Source organism: Lotus japonicus, chromosome 1 (assembly GCF_012489685.1).
Source record: "Lotus japonicus ecotype B-129 chromosome 1, LjGifu_v1.2".
Classification (NCBI taxonomy): Eukaryota; Viridiplantae; Streptophyta; class Magnoliopsida; order Fabales; family Fabaceae; genus Lotus; species Lotus japonicus.
Window position 1 is genome coordinate 74,922,188 of NC_080041.1, and position 20,676 is coordinate 74,942,863.

Consider the following 20,676-nt stretch of genomic DNA (forward strand, 5'->3'; position numbering starts at 1 on the left):
GAAAAAATCGGGTAACCCACGGTTTTGACCGGTCCAGTTCCGGCTTTTCCGGTTCAACTCCGGTCCACTGTGTAGCCGGTTTTTACAGTGTTCCGGACCGGTACTGTGCCCGGTTCCCGGTTGAACCGGTTGAACCGGCCGGTCCGGTTTTCATAACACTGGTATTTTCCCCATGTTAAAATGAGGTTGGTGGGCCATCCACGTTAATTTTTCAATTTAAGATAATTAAAATTAAAAAATGAAATTACAATCACCCCATTTTTTTAGAACAAAAACTTAGAAGCGGTTCTTAGGTGTTATTTTTAGCTTTGGGCTTTTGGCCAATTACAACATGATGACATCATTGACACGTTGATTAAAAAGTGAAAAAATGGGAGAAAAACTAATTTACAAAGTCAATAAAAAAGAAAGTAATTGAGTTTTTTTATTGGACAACAACATTAACTGTACCCATATTACGAATGCAGGGACGAAAACATATATATATATATATATATATATATATATATATATATATATATATAGTTATTTTGACAATAACATTTTGGCCATGATCGATGAATATAAATGGGAGAAAAACTAATTTACAAAGTCAATAAAAAAGAAAGTAATTGAGTTTTTTTATTGGACAACAACATTAACTGTACCCATATTACGAATGCAGGGACGAAAACATATATATATATATATATATATATATATATATATATATATAACTGAATAGTTATTTTGACAATAACATTTTGGCCATGATCGATGAATATTTCTGACTGAATTAGTGTGTGTCTATATACATTTTCCCATTAGTAAATAGAAGATTGAGGCTTTTAAGAATACTTCTATTGACTACTTCACCTCTCTCTTTACTCCACCAGCACATATTGTATTATTACGGAGTATGTTCTTTTTTATCTTTGATCTTTGAAGTTGAACATTTTAATGTGGAACGGTTATACATGCATGTTTTGACCATGTCTTGAAACAGCTAATTTCGTAGTTCGTACTATTAAACAGTAATTTTTGGATAGTCCTTCTAAAGTAACTGAATCCTTACTCATCATGCAAGTTACATATAATTTGTTGGTTTTAAAATACTGAGCAATTTAATATAAGACTGACATTCAACTCCATAGTTTAAATTTGAGTAAAGGGTCATTTTGATACCTGAATGTGTTCACTTATGACGGTCCAATCCCCCCATATGTTGGAAATGGTCTGTTTTTGTCCTTGAATGTGTTACCGTAGGTTAAGTTGGTCTTTGGTTGTGTTTTTCGTTAGTCTCTGAAACGGAAAATGCCAAATGACAGGTTTTTCCACGTTGGATTGCCACGTCATGCTCCAACGGTTAGATGTGATGTTTCGAAAACAGTCAATTTAGTCTTCGAGCCAATCTTCCAAAATATGAGAACTAAATCGTAATAAGTGAACACATTCGGAGACTAAAATGACGGTTTACTCCAAAAAATCACTTAGTCACCATCTTCAATCTCATCTTCATCTTCATCTTCATCCTCAACCTCACCTTCTTCTATCATCATTTCCAAAAAAACAAACACAAAATCCCCAAATCTTCATCCTCCCTCATCTTTATCCATATTCAACCATTAAACTTTAAAAACCCAAAAAAGGTGTTTCTTCAACTTCATGTTACTCATCTTATTATTCTTCATCTTCTTTAATTCTAATTCTTAAAACCCCAAACCCAGAATTTTAAAAAGCCAAACCCACCCTAACCCAGAAATAAAAAATCCACCCCTAACTTTAAAACCCACCCCTAGCTCAAACCCACCCTAACCCAGAAATTGGATGACGTTTCAGTTATGTAGAACCATATTGAGTGACAAAGGCACAAAGCTTCTACAAGTATGTAAAAAGTTTAAACTTGAGACCCTAGATGCAATATATGATTCTTTTAAGGGAAAAATATGTAAATGGTCCCTAAACTTTGGTCACCGGACGTTTTTGGTCCCTCCCCGGAGGAACTTTCGGAAATAGTCCCTCCGTTGACTCTAACCACCGTGCCTGAGAAACTTTCCGGCCACCGTGCAGACATGGACATGCCACGTCAATTATTGAGCTGACGTGGCATTTTATTTTATTTAATATTTAATTTTTTTTCTGTAATTAAAAAACATTTTTAAAAAAATAAAACCCTAATTAACTAAATCCCTAATAACTAAATCCCACTAACCCTAAAACCTATTCCATTTCCAATACAATAAGATCTGAAACAAAGATCCCTAATTCATGAGTTAGGGTTCTTGAGTTTCCCCCAAATTCAACCTTCCTCCTCAAATTCGAGTTCATCCCCAAATTTGACCTTCCTCTTCATCATCGCAATCATCTCTCATCTCTCTCTATTAGTAATCGAGTTCGACGTGGTCTGTGCTCTCTGCTATCGCTCTCGTCGACGAGGAGAATACGAGTTTAGGGATATGCCGTTCACACTGGTTGTGCACCATTATGGGATCTTTGCTTTGGAACCACATCCTCATTACCGGGACGGAAAAGTCACAACCTTTACTGATGTTGATCTGGACCGGTGGAGCTACCCTGAATGTGTTGATCTTGTTAAAGATATAGGGTATAGGGCAGGCAAGTTCAAACTATGGTGGAGGACCCAAGAGGATGCCATTGCTCAGAAGTTTCACCCTGTTTTGACTGACAATGATGCCCGCACATATGCTGTTGATAATCGAGGGTTGGTGCATTTGTTTGTGGAACATGAAGCAGATGAGTTGCCTATTTCTCCACTTGGTCTTCTCCGTTTCATGGATGGCACAACAAGACCCAAACATGTTACTTTGTCAACCAAGAACACAACAAAGCCTACTGCTCCACCAAAGAAGGTTGCTCAACCTACTGCTCCTCCAAAGAAGTCAAATACTGCTGCCAAAAGACATGCTTCTTCCACACAGCCTCCTAGAAGATCAGTTAGGGTCCAATGGCAGCAATCTAGAGCAAAAAGGAACAATAGCCAGCCTGAACTATTAATCTTGTCTAGTGATGATGAAGAAGTTGTTGGAGGAGATGGGCATGAAAATCCACACTTTGCTGCCAATTTTGCTTTTGATGGTGAAGGTCAACTGGATGGTGAGACTCAAAATCAAGTGCTTGGTGATAGTCAAGTGGTTCTTAAGAGTCAAGTTATTGATGAAAATGGACCACATGTTGAAGTGTTCCAGCAGCAAGGTAAATATCCTTAATGTGACCTTAATTTATTTTCAAATCCTATATATATGTTAACTTAATGTATTTTGAACTGCTAGGTGGTGATACAGTTCCAGTGAGGATGCAAGGTGATGTACATGAGGACATTCCACACAATGAAAACCTTTTTGATGAAGGTGGAGTACATGACAAAGGGAAAGGGGTCAAGCAACAAGGTAAATTTAAGAAGTTATTTCCCTTAATTAACTAGCTTACTTATATGTTAGGTAATATGTGCCTTACTTAATACCCTTACCTTAACTACCTTACAAGGTGATGCACATGAAGAAAACATGAGAAGAGAATTTGATGAAGCCTTTGATAGAGTTCTTGAGAAGATGGTAGCTCGTGAAGAAGCTACTCAAAACATTGCTGATGTTGATCATGATGGAGATGAATCAGATCAGGACTCTGTTGATGATTCAGAGAAGGATTATGTTGATGATATTCACTTTAGTGACTCTGAAGAAGAAAGGATAGCAGATGATAATGATGGGTTTCAAAGTAACAACATTGGGGTGGCTGAGGCTTTGTTGAATGAGCAGGTGCAGAAGATGCATGAAGGGGGTATATGAAATTGCTGGTGGTGAGCCTTCTGTGGTTCTTGGTGATGAAGAAGGTGGAAGTTTTTTACACAGTGACCATGACATGGAGTATGAGTGGGAGACTGATGAGCTGGACAGTGTTTCTAGAAGTGATGATGAGGAACTACCTATTAAGAGGAAAAAATTCCCACAATATTACAAAGAAGACATGAGGGAGGATTTTAAGTTCAAAATAGGGATGGAGTTCAAATCTTTGAATTAGTTTAAAGTAGCTGTGAGGGATCATGCTATTCGTAATGGAAGGCAAATTAAGTATGAGAAGAATGATGGTGTTAGGTGCAGGGTTGAATGTAAGAAAAAATCTGAGAATAAATGTCCTTGGCTGATGCTTTGCAGTAAGGTGGGAGGAAAACACACATTCAGTATCAAGACAATGCATGGACCACATTCATGTCCAAGGGTTTTCAACAACAAGTCTGCAAATAGTAAGTGGGTAGCTAGCAAAATGCTTGAGAAGGTGAGGATGACAAGGAAGCTGAGATTGTCTGAGGTGGTTGATGAGGTCAGAATTGGGTTTTCTACTGGAATCACTAAATGGAGAGCATGGAAGGGAAGACAGATTGCCATGGAGATTGTAGAGGGAGATGCAAGCAGACAGTACTATCTTCTGTATAGGTTCAGTGCAGAGCTATTGCAAAAGTCTAAAGGAAATACATGTAAGATCAATATTGAAAGGTTGCCTGGAACACTACAACCCAGGTTTAAGAGATTTTATATGTGCTTGGAGGGTTGCAAGAAGGGTTTTATTGGAGGGTGCAGGCCATTTATAGGTCTTGATGGTTGCCACTTGAAAACACAGTATGGGGGGATTTTACTGTGTGCAGTAGCCAGGGACCCCAATGATCAGTATTTTCCCTTAGCATTTGCAGTTGTTGAGTCAGAATGCAAGGAGAGTTGGAGATGGTTCCTTGAGCTCTTGTTAGATGACATTGGCCCTGATAGGAGGTGGATCTTCATATCAGATCAACAGAAGGTAAATTTTCACTATTATCTCAGTTGTTGACATTTGATCTTGTTTTTTCCTAAAATGTAATAGTAATATGTCTGTTGTTTTCAGGGTTTGCTGACAGTTTTTGATGATCTACTTGGAGGGGTTGAGCATAGGTTCTGTCTGAGGCATTTATATGCCAATTTTAAGAAAAAATTTGGAGGAGGAGTTGTGATCAGGAACTTGATGATGGCTGCTGCAAAAGCAACCTATCACCAGCTGTGGACAGAGAAGATGACAGAGCTGCAGGGATTGAATCCAGAAGCTTACACATATCTGATGCAAATACCTACAAGGGCATGGTGCAAACATGCTTTCACATTTTATCCTAAATGTGATGTGTTGATGAATAACCTGTCTGAGTCATTCAATGCTACAATACTGTTGGCTAGGGATAAGCCAATTCTGACAATGGTTGACTGGATAAGAAGCTACATCATGGGGAGGTTTGCTACCATGAATGAAAAGCTAGATAAGTACCCGGGGGATGTGATGCCGAAGCCATTGAAAAGACTAAACCATGAGATTGAAATGACTAGATACTGGGTGCCTACAGCTTTTGGGCAAAATAAGTTTGAGGTGAAGAACATGCTGACACAGGACCAGTTTGTTGTTGATTTGGAGAAACACAGATGTAGTTGCAACTTCTGGGAGTTGGTGGGGATCCCTTGTAGGCATGCAGTTGCTGCCATTTCACATAATAGACAAAAGCCAGAAGATTTTGTGAATGCATACTATAGGAGGGAAGCATATAGAGCAACTTATGGCCATTTGATAACTCCCATTAATGGTCAGAAAATGTGGCCAACAACCAATGATGAATACATCCTCCCTCCCTTGTACAAGAGAGCACCAGGGAGACCTAAGAAACTCAGGAGGAGAGACCCACATGAGGACACACCTGAAAATCACACAAGGTTGCATAGAGGTGGGGTTTCAAGGAACAAGTGCAGTCGGTGTGGAGAGTTTGGCCACAACTTAAGAAGCTGCAAGAATCCATTTGTTAGCCCAGAATCTCAACCTCCTGAAAGTAGCAATCAAGGTGCAACAAGACCAAGAAGCCAGACTGCTAAGAGGGTAAATAACAAAATCATTTAAACTCATTTTGATCCTTTCTTTATCCAAAGAAAATCCTATTTTCTTTGTTCAATGACAATTTTAAACTCATGTGGATGACTAACCTTGAAACAGGTGAGGACAAACTCAGTAGCTGATGCAGGGTTTTCTGAAGTTCCTGAAAGTATTACTCAAGGTGCTGCAAGAACAAGAAGGCAGACTGCTAAGAGGGTAAAATACAAACTCATTTTTTTCCTTTCTTTATCCTATTCTCAAACATGTTGTTGGAAATTTAAAACTGTTAAAATTTCAGGTGAAGACAAAGCCAGGAACTAGTGCTAATGCAGATGCTAGCCAAGTGATTGATTCAACACAGCCAGTTGGGAAGGTAAATATCCTGCACACATCTGCTAAGTTTAACCAATTTCAGTGTATTGAAGTAATAAGCATGTGACATTATTTACAGGTAAGTAAGAATACAAGAGGACCTTCAAAGAAAAAAGGAAAAACCTCAGTTGCAGCTGCAGATCAAACACATGGGGTAATTATACTACCTAGATCTGCAATTTTTTTTCCAAATTTTTGATGTCCAGAACCCTCAAACTTGTTCTTTTATGAAGGGGAGAGTTCAGATCACAGAAGGTGTTGCTGCTGTTGCAAGTACTCAACCTGTAGATACTGCTGCAATCCCTCATAACTCTTAGCTCCAAGATCAAGTTGCAGATCATGAAGTCAATTATGTTGGAGTTGCTGGTCGTGTAGGAGGAGCAAAGAAACTCAAAAAAGGAACAAGAATTGTGAAGGGTTAGGGTAGAAGAGTAGATCCAGAAGAAATGTAATATTGTTTAGCCTGCACATGGGGTGCATCTTTTGAAAAACTTTGTGTATTGTGGACCACTTAGACCTTTTAGCTTTTGTTTATTGTGTTGTTGTTTAAGAGTGGCTGGACCACATATTTTTCCTTTGTCAAGACATGAATCATTGAGATTCTCATTGGATTAGTCATGTGTTGTTGTTGACAATAGTCCCAACAAGTTATCCCATTTTGTCAGTGCATGAATAGTTGAGATTCTCATTATGTTATGTTATGTTATCTGTTATATGTCACTTTCTGTATTTCATTGGAAGCAAGAAAGGCAGGGAAAGAATGATAAACAAATGAATTCAGAACCAACCTACATTAATTAAAGGGAAAACCAGTCATACATTTAGGTACAATCCAACAACCACACTTAATCTCCATCAGTATTTCATCCATATCCCTTTCATCTACATACACAACAATACCTCTTTCATCTACCTTACACAGAAACATTTTCTTTTCCTGACATAACCACAAACCAAAACCAAGACACAACAAGACACACAATGACCATATTCTTCTTCCAAATTTCTTTCTCAAGCTTCCTATGAACCTTATCATTCTTCATCTTCAATTATTCTGCTTTAATCTTCATCTCGTCCAAGTCCTTCTTGCTATCATCCACTTTCTTCTTCATCTCACCCAGCTCATGTAGTGTTTTGGTGAGTTCAATTGCAGTTCTTCTATGTGCTGCGTCAAACACAGTTTCATCGTCCCACAAGAAGAAGCCACACTCTGTTGGTGACTGCAAATTAAAATGGAGATTCATAAAAACGATGACAATGCAGAATAAGGATGCATAATAAGGAAGAGGAACCATAATAAGGATGAGGATGCATACCTTCCAATTTTTGCACCTCCAGAACTTCCTTCCAGGATTGGCATCACTGTGGGAGGTCAGGTACAAGATCCTTTCTCCACAGTCACAGAAGCCTCGACGCAGGACGGCAGTAGCAGTGGATCGACCAAGTGACGGAGACGAAGAACTGCAAGACGTCGTCCTTGCCATGAAGCCCGATGAGATCGATGAATATGATGTGAGGATGAAGATGATGCAAGGCAGACCACGTCGAACTCGATTACTAACAGAGAGAGATGAGAGATGATTGCGATGATGAAGAGGAAGGTCAAATTTAGGGATGAACTCGAATTTGAGGAGGAAGGTTGAATTTGGGGGAAACTCAAGAACCCTAACTCATGAATTGGGGATCTTAGTTTCAGATCTTATTGTATTGGAAATGGAATAGGTTTTAGGGTTAGTGGGATTTTGTTATTAGGGATTTAGTTAATTAGGGTTTTATTTTTTTTAAAATGTTTTTTAATTACAGAAAAAAATTAAATATTAAATAAAATAAAATGCCACGTCAGCTCAATAATTGACGTGGCATGTCCATGTCTGCACGGTGGCCGGAAAGTTTCTCAGGCACGGTGGTTAGAGTCACCGGAGGGACTATTTCCGGAAGTTCCTCCGGGGAGGGACCAAAAACGTCCGGTGACCAAAGTTTAGGGACCATTTACATATTTTTCCCTTCTTTTAAATATGGAATATCACATGTTAAGGTCAAATAAAGGGTTGGCACAATCTTGCTCAGCAGAAATTAAAGCCTCACTAAATAATCAATATCATCATTGTATAATTGGAATTGACACAACAACATGTAAGTGACCTCGAACCACTAGATCCATCTTTGCAACTTTGGATAAGATCAAGACACTCTTCTCTTATTTCAGGGTTAAGGTGGGTCTCGCTTTTTAAATTTCTGGGTTTGAGAATTTTAAGAATTAGAATTAAAAGAGATAAAGAATAAGAAGATGAGTAACATGAAGTTGAAGAAACATTTTTTTTGAGATTTTAAAGTTTAATGGTTGAATATGGAAAAAGATGAGGGAGGATGAAGATTTGGGGATTTTGTGTTCGTTTTTTGGAAATGATGAAAGAAGGTGATGTTGAGGGTGAAGATGAAGATGAGGTTGAAGATGAAGATGAGGTTGAAGATGATGAAATGAGTAAACTGTCATTTTGGTCCTCGAATGTGTTCACTTATTACGATCCAGTCCTTATACGTTGGAAGATTGACTCGAGCACTAAATTGACTGTTTTCAAAACTTCACATCTCGGCATGTCAAAATTACCCACACCCGTGGATACCCGCGGATAAAAACCCGCTATGGGTAAAATTACTCATGCCCACAGGCCACAGGTATCCATGGATTTATTTCATGGCTATTTTCACTATCCATTTATTAATGGGGCGGGTACGAATATTGATGTATCCATACCCACGAATACCCACCCGATATATAAAATACTAAAATATCTTTTATATGTATATACATAGATGTATATTAAATATCTAATGAATTTGTGTTTGAGTTATAGTTCTCTTTCAAGTAAACTTATACAATGGTAATGGTAAAAAGAAGCCCTTAGACCCAAAAAAGAGTAGAAAAGAAGTATTTTCCTTTACACATTGATTGACTGTAAAGTCCAATGTTAAATTTTATATTTAACATAATTTTCTTTTGAACAAATATATGTAATTCATTTATGTTCATGGGTGTCGGGTGCCCATAGATATCCACGGATAGTTTAAAATCCGTCTAAAACCCACTAAATAGATATCCATGTGGGTATGGAGCGGGTATGGATATAAATTTTTACATGTGGAGCGGGTGGTGGGTATATACTATCCATGCCCACCCGTACCCATTGACATCTGACTGTTGGAGCACGACGTGGCAATTCAACGTAGAAAAAACCTGTCATTTGGCATTTTCCGTTTCAAAGACTAACGGAAAACAAAATCCAAGACCAACTTGACCGACGGTAACACATTTAGGGACCAAAAAAAATAATTTCTTAAGTATGAGGACTGAACCGTCATAAGTGAACATATTAAAGGACCAAAATGACTATTTACTCATTTAAATTTGGAGAATAAAAGGGTTGTATTTGGTAGAGGACTAGAAATCATGTGTCCATTTCCTTGACTAACAATTAAATTGTATTTGTGTTTTTTTTTTGTCAGTAATTGTACTTGTGTTAATTAAAAACTTATGAATATGACGATTATAAATATAACATAACACAGTTTGTGGACATAAATTGAGATCATGACATCTGATTTTTCCGGCCCAAATGGATGAGGCATAATACAGTTCTTTGTTTTGTTTTTTTGTGTTTTGGCGGGTGGTTCAGCAACTCTTTGTTGAGCTGGTCGTTTGCTTGGTTTTCTTTATTGGTCTTTTATTGTTTGGTTTTCTTGGGCTGGCCTGTTTGTTGGGCTTTCTTTTTCAATCTCTTTGTACACTGTGATTTCACTACTATTTTAATAAATTCTCTTTTGTTTCCGTAAAAAAATTGTTTTAGATTACTCAAAAGTTTTACATTTAATTAAGTTAGTATTATTATATTGGTATGGTTATAGACGACTAAAACAAAGATTTATTTTATCTAACAGTTAACCGAACGGAACAAAACCGACACACTTTCCAAACAAATGTGAGCTACTCAAGTGTAGTTATCAATTTAAAAGCCTTACATAAGAGTTCCAATAAGGCTCAGTTAATGTCTCACTTGCAGATCTTATCATGTCTATAAATACAAATTGATCGTTGATTTACATAGGAATTTATCAGTTTTCTACTTGAATAATTTTCTTAGACCAAGAGATTTTCTATCTGATTTAGAAATTGACTTGAGCGTTAGTATCTTTTACATGCGATATAGAAATTGACTTGAGCGTTGGACTATCTTTTCCAAGTACACTTCTACCATTCTTTGTCAAACTATATCGTGGACATGTACATTCAATCCATATCCACCATACAAAGATCATCAAATTTGTGTTTGAAGTTCGATTTCAAAGGTGTTTAAAGCTCTATTTCAGGAGGGACATGTGTTTAAAGACTCAAACCAGATTGACCGGTCAGATTTGCTAGATCAGAATCCGAACATGTGACTGAATCAATGATTCAATCTAATTAGTTTTGCAATTGACTCGGTCAAACTCGAGTTGTGAGTCGATCTTAATCTGACGATTGAATCAACCCTTAACTTGATCAAACCGATTTACATTTCGATTTTGAGGAAAACATAACATTAAAATAAAATGTCTTCCCTAAGATATGAACCTTGAATCTAAGAGGAAAATGAAGTCTGTTAACCACTAGACCACACACTATATGTTATTTAATATATATATATATATATATATATATTAATATATTAATACATGAGTCAACCAGTGATCATCAATCCAACCAATAATTCACTAATTAAAACAATACTTTGACTTAATGACCGGTCTGAATTTTACAATAGTTACAGAGGAAGCTCAAGAAAGAAGAAGAAGAAATTAACAGAAATCTTAACCTAACTTACAGAGGAAGCTCAGGGAAGAAGAAGAAGAAGAAGAAAGTGTATTGAATCTTGTAGAAATGAATATTCATATTACAATGTGTTTATGCTAAGCTTGCTTATATAGTAAACTCTGAACTAATTGCAGTTATAACTGCTATAATAAACTTGACAGCTGGAGCTAACAAACTAACTACTAATTATTACAAAGAGTCCCTGAACACTTGCTTTTATTACATACTAGTCCTTGAACACTCTAGTATTTTCACACCCTCCCACAAGCTGGAGGTCGAAAGATATCTATCATGGCCAGTTTAGCTGCAAAATCTTGAAAGACTCGTGGCTGGAGTACCTTGGTAAAAACATTTGCAACTTGTAGTGCTGTAGGAATAGGTAGCAACTTGAGAATTTCAACTTGCAGCTTTTCCCGAACCACATGGCAATCAATATCTAAATGCTTGGTTCTCTCATGAAAAACAGGATTAGCAGCAATGCGAAGAGCACTTTGGTTATCACAGAACAGAACTAGTGTTGCAGTGCAAGAGACTTTAAGATCCTTCAAAAGATATAACAACTATTGAAGCTCACAAGCATCATAAGCCAATGCCATGTACTCTGCTTCACTGGAAGATCGAGACACAGTAGTTTGTTTCTTTGCCTTCCAAGAAACTAAAGATCTTCCAATATAGAAACAATATCCTGAGATGGACCTCCTTGTATCTGAGCATCCTGCCCAATTAGCATATGAATAACCTTGTATATTGATAGAAGAATTTCTAGGAAACAGCAATCTTAACCCAGGTGAAGCTTTCAAGTATCTGAGAACCCTCTGTGCAGCTTTGAAATATCCATCCATAGGATTACTCATGTACTGGCTAAGCGGTTGTGTTGCATGTGAAATATCACGCCTAGTAGTAGTGAGATACAAAAGCCTTCCCACTAGTCTTCTATAAGCAGCTGGATCCTCATATGGCTTTCCTTGTTCTTGAGATAATCTGATAGAAGGATCAAGTGGAGTAGCAACTGGCTTACTTCCTAAGGTTCCTGAGGAAGAATGAGCAACTTCAAGACCAAGAAAATACTTCAACACTCCTAGATCCTTGATTCCAAAAGCCTGATCAAGAGAGTCCTTGACTGACTGAAATTCAGTCATTGTGTTACCAAACAATATCACATCATCCACATATACCAGCAAGCCTGTGAAAGAAGAGTCTTGGAAATTAATAAAGAGAGAATGATCTGATGCAATTTTTGTAAAGCCGAGAGCTTCTAGATGAGCTGACAATTTTTTGTACCACTTTCTGCTAGCCTGCTTAAGTCCATAAAGAGACTTCAATAATTTGCAAGTTTAATTTGGCTTTTCTGAAGTCACCCCTGCTGGTATACTCATATACACATCTTCATCCTAGTTGCCATGTAAGAAAGCATTATCTACACCAAGCTGATGAAGATGCCAATTCTGAGAAGCTGCCAAGGCCAAAATCACTCTTACTGTGGTTAACTTTGCCAATGGTGAAAAAGTGTCAAAGTAATCCAAACCTTCCACCTGATTATAGCTCTTTTCTACTAACCTTGCTTTATACCTAGTAAGAGTCTCATCTGTATTCCTTTTAATTCTGTAAACCCATTTTTTTCCTATTAGCTTTACTCCTTCAGGTAAATCTACCGATTTCCAAGTACCATTTCTCTCAAGTGCTCTAATTTCTGCCTGCATAGCTTCTTGCCAGTGTAAATCTCTGTTTGCTTCTGCAAAAGTAGAAGGCTCCTGATCCTGAGAAATGTTGAGAGCATAAGTTTTGTGTGCAGCAGATAGTCTTTCATCAGAATAATGATGAAAAATATTGTGAGCAGTGCTGCTGCGAGTAGGTAGAGCACTATATTGAAAATTTGCCCAAGTGTGCAGGCCTTTTGAGTGGTCTTCTGGATCTTCTGATTTCAACTTCTGCTTCAGCTGTGATTGAACCAGGTTGAGGAATCTCATCTACTACTTGAGTACCAGGGATGGCATTCTCAATGGAAGCTCCTGAGGTTATCTCATTCTGTGCTATATCTTCAGTAGAATCACTTGAAGTCATCTCTCTCTCTCTCATCTCCTTCAGCTAATTAAATTTCTAGAGCAACATTCAGTTTCTCACCTGTAGAATCTCCATGTGTTTGTAGATCAAGACAATTCCAAGCAGGTGAGTTGGAACCTTTGTAAGGCAGCACATGCTCATGGAAGATAACATCTCTTGAGATAAAAATTTCTTGTGATATAAGATCCATCAAGACATAACCTTTCATTCCTTGCTTGTATCCCAAGAAAATGCTTTTCCTAGCCCTTGGATCTAATTTGGATCTGTTATTTGCCAGATTGTTAGCAAAGCAAAGTGATCCAAAGACCTTCATCATTTCCAGATCCACTGCTTCTTGATATAGCAACTCATATGGTGACTTATTCTTCAAAAGCTTACTAGGTATCCTATTCATAAGGAATACAACATGCAACACAAAGTAACACCACATTTTCTTAGGCAGTTTAGATTGAAACAATAAAGCTCTTGCAATATTGAGAATATGCTGATGCTTCCTCTCAACCCTCCCATTCTGCTGAGGGGTGCTCACACAAGATCTTTGATGAACAATGCCCTGAGCAGAATAGAATGCAGGAAGAAGAAATTCTGGCCCATTGTCACTTCTGATAGCTTTTACTGTCTGTCCAAACTGAGTCTTAACCAATGTGATGAAATTATTCACTTGTTGCTGAACCTCACCCTTGTTATTGAGTAATACAACCCAAACAAATCGGCTACAATCATCCAGAATAGTGAGGAAATACATGTGATTGTGAACAGAAGCTTGAGCAAGAGGACCCCAAATATCCATATGAACCAGGCGAAAGCATTTTTGTGCTTTACTAAAGCTAACAGTGAACATTTTTCTCTTTTGTTTGGCCAAATGACAAACATCACAGACAATGGACTTACTAACATCAATGGAATTATTTACAGTGTGTAAAGCAAGTAGTCTATCATGGGATAAGTGCACTAACCTGAAGTGCCATAAAGCACCAGGTGGAATGATATGACTAAAGTCATTTATTTCAGAAATAGAACTATGCTGAATTGAAAAACAGGTACTAGAAGAACTACTAACTACAAGGTGATAGAGTTCATCAGGCTGCAAACTACCCAAACCAATCCTCCTCTTGGTTTGCACTTCCTGAACAAAACAGTGAAATTTACCAAAAATCACATCAACATCATGGTGCTTTGCTAACTTATGTACTGAGACTAAGTTGCATGTGAATTCAGGCACAAAAAGAACATGTGTCAAGAGAATGGTATGTGTGATTCTAACAGTTCCAGCATAGCATGTTTTGATGATAGTACCATTAGGCAATTAAACACTAATTGGTTTCACTTCAGTGAGTGTGTTAAAAGACATTTTATCAAAGCATATATGATCACTTGCACCTGAGTCTATAATCCAATCTTTATTTTCATAATGTTGAAAGCAAGATAGAGCAATGGGATTACCATGTCATGTAGCATCTCCTTCACAAGCAACTGCCTTCACTACATGATTTACAGAAGCACTACCATTCTCTGATCCTTTCTTTGAAGCTGTGGTCTCATGATGAATCATGTCTATGATTCTTTTATACTGATATGCAGTAAAAGGTTCTTCAACTCCTCTTTGTGAGTAAACATCATCATAATCTGGATCATCAGTGGAATCAGAATTTCTGGATGTATTGTTGACATGACTTGTACTACCTCAGGAATTGAAAGTAGTTGGATATCCATGTAGCCTATAACATATCTCAACAGTGTGTCCTGACTTCTTACAATGAGTGCAAAATTTTCTTGTGTTTCTGTAGGAAGAACCACCAAATTGACCTTTTCCATATGGTGGTTTCTTTCCTTCTGCAACATTCACTATTGTTAGTGAATCTCCTTTCTCTTCTGTCTCAGTTTGCCTCTCATGTTGTGTGGCTAGAGAAACAACCTTAGCTAATGACGGTAGAGGATGACTCATTAGAATCGGTGATTTCACCACTCCAAAGCTATCATTCAACCCTAAAAGGAATCTGATAGCGTTATCCTGTTCTCTGAACAACTTCACACTCTCAATAACATCACATCTACAAGGGACAGTGCATCTACATTGTGGAATTGGACGATAATGTTCCAATTCCTCCAAGAGTATCTTCAACTCAGTATAATACTCACTCACAGACATTGAATTTTGCTTCAAATTACTGATTTCATTATGCAATTCGAAAATCCTAACTAGATCCCCTTGAGAAAATCGATCTCGCAAGTCTCTCCAAGCATCACATGCATTTTCAAGGAAAACTATGCTATTTGCTATAGAGATTGTTACCGAGTTAAGAATCCACGAATGGATCAAGCTATTGCAGCGATCCCAAGCCTCAAAGTTTGCATCGGTTGCTGTTGGTACTGAAATTTCATCGCTGACGAATCGAAACTTGTTCTTCGCGACCAAAGCGCGCTTCATCGATCTCGCCCAAGCGTTGTAGTTCTTGTCATTCAGAGGTGGATTCACCATTGTTGCTGCGAGATTATCACTTGAATGTATATAGTAAGGTGATGCTGGATTCTGAGCAGGATCAAGCACCGCATGAGGAACAACATTTTGATTTTGATTTTGACGATTCACCATTGTTGCAGATTGCGGAAGCTCTACGATGATTATGCTCTTGATACCATAACAGAAATCTTAACCTAGCTTATAGAGGAAGCTCAAGAAAGAAGAAGAAGAAATTAAAAGAAATCTTAACCTGGCTTACAGAGGAAGCTGAAGGAAGAAGAAGAAGAAGAAGAAGAAGAAAGTGTATTGAATCTTGTAGAAATGAATATTCAGATTACAATGTGTTTATGCTAAGCTTGCTTATATAGTAAACTCTGAACTAATTGCAGTTATAACTGCTATAACAAACTTAACAGCTGGAGCTAACAATCTAATTAACTACTAATTATTACAAAGAGTCCTGAACTCTTGCTTTTATTACATACTAGTCCTTGAACAGTGAACACTCTAGTATTTTTACACAGTAACAACACTAAATGAAAGTAGGCGGTGAAGGTTTAATTCCATTCCGTTTTGAGTACGCGGACTCGGCGACTTTGTATTGGAAATTTGAAATTGACCATTGGAACCATGGTGGAAATTGGTTCATGGACCATGCTATAGTATAGTGAGCTGGCACTGCCACTCCAGCTAGTTACAAATCGATTTCACAAGAACGCAACAGATAGATTCATGGTGAATAGATAGATTGAAAGCGTAGTTTCTATATTTGTTGGATTTTTTTCAAGGATTACGTACTCAAATATATACAAACGCGTCACATTAATTAATTCACATAATATTTTAATATTTTTACAAGGACGGCTCAAATTTTTAAATTGAAAGTTTAACCTATTCACATTGTCTATTGAGAAATTAAAGTCACCACAATTAACAGTAGTCAGAGAAGAAGTCATACAAGGATAAGAAAAGAAAAGTCTGCAAATGTGTGAACAAGTTTCACACTCTATTAGTCTAATTAGTGTTGTATTTTCTCATATGTCTGACCTTGTCAAAATTTCCACATATATATCTCCATTTACTCTATACCAAGTTGGCTTGTCAATCAAGGATACTTCCTATGCAGTTCCTCTCACCTCCTCTTCACAATTCTCCCACATTATATATATATAAATCATAAGTCATAACCCAACCTCACCCTACAAATCAAACATTGAGAAAATTAAATCTTCTCAAATTCTCAATCTCTCTCACTAGCTACCACAAATCTCATCTCACACTAAGAGCTAGCTAGCCTTTAGTAATGGCAAACCCACCCTCAAACCACCACCACCACCTCCACCATGCAGCGGTGCTGCTAGTGTTTCTGATTCTGATATCTTCATCATCACTTTCATCATCTGCTAGGCTTTTGAATGATTTCAACCTTGCGCTCCCAAGTGACACGGCGGTGCCGGAAAAGGAAGAGATCACAGCTGGACACGGGAGGGTCACCGGAAAGCTTCCATCGCCGCCGGTAATGAGAATCCGCGGTGGAAAATATAGGCCAATAATGATCCTGAACATGCTACCCAAGGGGACTGTCCCATCTTCTGGTCCAAGCAAACGAAGCAACAACATCAACAACTAGTCAACTATGACTTTACTTATTACAACACTACTATTGGTGGATGCATCAACGCTTGTCATCTAGTTGCTAGTCTCACTTTATTTTCAATTTTTTCTATCTATTTTGTTTGTTCTTTATTGATTTATTTTGTTATGTATATACCATATATTATACTTTTTATTTATACAATTGGAGGTGTTCCTTTAAATTTTATGCATGTATTTAATCAATGCCACCAGTACGTATGCGTGACACGCGTATTCACGAGATGTATTTAGCTGTCGGACAATTCATTTAGCTGCTGAAATGGTATCCAAAACTTGTTTTTGTGTGTCCAAAATCCAAATACGTTATACTTGTTACTTGTAGCTCTAAATTAACAAAATACAATTTATGTTAGAGCTTGAGATGTTAAAATTAATATGCCTTAGTGCTGCGGAGACCGGAAAATTCAACACAAATAACAACAATAACTCTAACAGAGCAATGCATAGTAAATAATAATTTCCCCAACTTATTGAATCTGTGAGGAGCAATAACAAATAATGCAGCAACTAAAATTACAATTAAAAGACACCAAGATTTTCAACGTGGTAAAAACCTTCTCAGTGTGAGCAGTAATACAACCACGGGACCAAGCCAGTAATCAAGCTCCACCATGATCAAATTAGGTTACAAGAGAGCATCAAAATATAGCACAAAACGTGCTGAACAATTGACCTAACAATAAAGTAAGAAACTCAAAATAGAGAACATAGATCGAGAATCTGAAAAACCAGAAAACATTGTTACTGTCCGAGCTCAATTTCTCCCATCTCAGACAACTTCTCGTCGATCCAACCGTCCAGAATGAAGTACTATGAGCCACGAACCTGCTGTAAACGTTTCGGCCCAATCCGACGGTGAAGAAGGAGATATCGGGAATTTCGTCTGACTGGTGTGGGTTTGTGCGAACCAGTTTTGCCTCTCTTCTCTCTCACTTTTCTCTTTGCTTCTCTTGCCAAATTAGATCTCTCTCTTAACCCTAGCTGACCTCTCTCCACTTGTTTAAGAGACAAAGTAGGCTTACATATTTGGGCATTTCTCCGCATAGGAAGGGAGTCCAAAATCCCAACAACTCAGATCAAAATTCATTATAGGTAAAATTATCCACACTTATAAGTATCCACATATATCTTGATGTAGGAGCTTTTTAAGATAATTTTAGTATTTTAGTAATTTTATTTATTTGTAATTAGGATTTTTTAGGATCTTAATTATTTTTTGTTAGGAACTTATTTATTTTCAATTAGGATCTTTTATTTTCAATTAGGATCTTTTAGGATATTATTTATTTTTCTATTAGGATATTTTCTTTTCCTATTTAAGCACTTGTAAGGCATAGCCTATTTCAGTTTTGATTGATAATAAAATTTAAGAGTTTTCTCTTCTTCTCTGGTGGATTCCAGTGTATTTTCTAGGGTTTTAGCGCTTGCTAATTTCCTTTCTGGTGGATTCCAGAAACCTTTTCCTTAGGATTTGCGCTTGCAATCCTAGTACGACTTCCGCTGTATCAAGTGGCATCAGAGCAGGCTTTCTCCTGTCTCTTTTCTTTGCTTGATCAACCATGGAAGATCAACCAATGACCAAAGCAGACCTGAAGGATGTTACCGCGGCTCTTACCGCGGCCCTAACTGCTATTACGCAACATATGACACAACATATGGCGACGTTCACGGCGGCTTTAACGGCGCAGATCAACAATACCAACAACGGTAACCGGCGACGAGACAGGAGAGGGAAACCACATAGGTTTCCGCGCGACAACAACAACAATCGTTCCGCTATATCTTTACCTTCCCAATCTTTGCATTCACCATCCGTATCTCATCCTTATTACCAAGTTCAGTACCCAACCTCTAAAACCACCGAAACTCCACACCCCCAACCTGCTACTCCAAACCTTATCAATCCTTACCCCAACATATCACCGACTGCAGATCAAATTTCCTTACCACAACCCCTACCAAAACCTACTTTAAATTCATGTCCCTCTACAAGACCTATGTACGCAACTTCTTCAGAATCTGATTCTCAAATTTCATTTGCGCCATCCTCTGTTTTTGGCCTGGAAGATGAGGCAAAAACGTTGATGGATGATTTGTGCAGCGAGAGCACACCAACACCAACACACAGTTCTCTTTTATCTGGATCTGATGACATCTTAGAGGTTGTACCCCATGTTATATCTGAGTCAGACACCTCTGTCAATTTGGGCATCGAGGCAGTGTTCACACCTTACAATCTAACACTTATGGTTGTGCCTCAGGTTCGATATGTCCTTGTTCCCAAGTTTGCACCCCATTTGTTTGGTAATATGCCTGAGAAAAAGGAACTGCAATCCAACTTGTCTAACTCGCAATTCATACAATTTATTCCATGCCACTGGAAGTTGTTTCAATCACGGCTAGTTCATCCAGAAATAACACTCCTTCAATTTCATGGTATTTGGCGAAAACAATTTGATCCTGGAATCAACAAGATGGATGCTAGTTTTTCAAAACAGGAGTCTCCACACTCTTTTCCATGTGCTTTTATTAGATATTCAACACTCACTCTCCTTGGTTTAATTTGGAAGCCTTTTGATCCTAGTATTTTGAGGCAACTGAAGTCCTTTATCGTGATGTGAACTCGAGGTCGAGTTCTTTACAAGAAGAGGAGACTGATGTAGGAGCTTTTTAAGATAATTTTAGTATTTTAGTAATTTTACTTATTTGTAATTAGGATCTTTTAGGATCCTAATTATTTTTTGTTAGGAACTTATTTATTTTCAATTAGGATCTTTTAGGATATTATTTATTTTTCTATTAGGATATTTTCTTTTCCTATTTAAGCACTTGTAAGACATATCCCTTTTCAGTTTTGATTGATAATAAAATTTAAGAGTTTTCTCTTCTTCTCTGGTGGATTCCAGTGTATTTTCTAGGGTTTTAGCGCTTGCTAATTCCCTTTCTGGTGGATTCCAGAAACCTTTTCCTTAGGATTTGCGCTTGCAATCCTAGTATGACTTCCGCTGTATCATATCTTTAATAAATATTTTTTACAATCCACTTATTAATCGAATATTATGGTTGACCATGCTAAAATTACTAATTAAAATATTCACACACATATATATAGGGGAATGCTAACTTAATTACTCCCACTTGTTTTTCAGGAGGAGTAAATTAGCAACCAACACCTTTTTTTTACAAAAAAACCAACACTCTGTATTAAAACCAACTTAAATTACAGGGTTCTAATGTAATTTTGGGTTCAGTTTTTAATTTAAAAAACTGAATTTCTCTCTCATCATTACATTTCCAACTTTGATTTCTGTTCAACTCTCTCTCCTCTTTCTCTCTCTCCTTCCCCAATTTCTTCATCCTCTATCAACTTCCAAAAACTCCATCAGACCTGCACTCACATTTT

At 37.5% G+C, this 20,676-nt stretch overlaps 3 protein-coding genes and 1 long non-coding RNA gene across 4 annotated transcripts; 1 reads left to right on the forward strand and 3 right to left on the reverse strand.

Annotated features, from left to right (window-relative positions):
- The first annotated feature begins 4,188 nt into the window (after positions 1-4,188).
- On the forward strand, positions 4,189-6,195 carry LOC130746211 (uncharacterized). Its single transcript, XM_057598768.1, has 4 exons — positions 4,189-4,788; positions 4,873-5,880; positions 5,995-6,055; positions 6,173-6,195. The coding sequence occupies exons 1-4, from the start codon at positions 4,189-4,191 to the stop codon at positions 6,193-6,195; spliced, it is 1,692 nt and encodes a 563-aa protein (XP_057454751.1).
- On the reverse strand, positions 6,193-6,878 carry LOC130732044 (uncharacterized). The gene is made up of 2 exons (XR_009016929.1): positions 6,370-6,878; positions 6,193-6,266 (listed from the first exon to the last, which is right to left on the reverse strand). It is a non-coding gene; the product is annotated as an uncharacterized LOC130732044 (long non-coding RNA).
- Positions 6,879-7,295: 417 nt separating this feature from the next.
- On the reverse strand, positions 7,296-7,742 carry LOC130746220 (DNA topoisomerase 3-alpha-like). The gene is made up of 2 exons (XM_057598777.1): positions 7,563-7,742; positions 7,296-7,466 (listed from the first exon to the last, which is right to left on the reverse strand). The coding sequence occupies exons 1-2, from the start codon at positions 7,728-7,730 to the stop codon at positions 7,296-7,298; spliced, it is 339 nt and encodes a 112-aa protein (XP_057454760.1). The 5' UTR covers positions 7,731-7,742.
- A 5,442-nt stretch (positions 7,743-13,184) lies between these two features.
- Positions 13,185-15,749, reverse strand: LOC130746255 (uncharacterized). Its single transcript, XM_057598824.1, has 3 exons — positions 14,912-15,749; positions 14,652-14,782; positions 13,185-14,282 (listed from the first exon to the last, which is right to left on the reverse strand). The coding sequence occupies exons 1-3, from the start codon at positions 15,747-15,749 to the stop codon at positions 13,185-13,187; spliced, it is 2,067 nt and encodes a 688-aa protein (XP_057454807.1).
- Between the last annotated feature and the right edge of the window lie 4,927 nt (positions 15,750-20,676).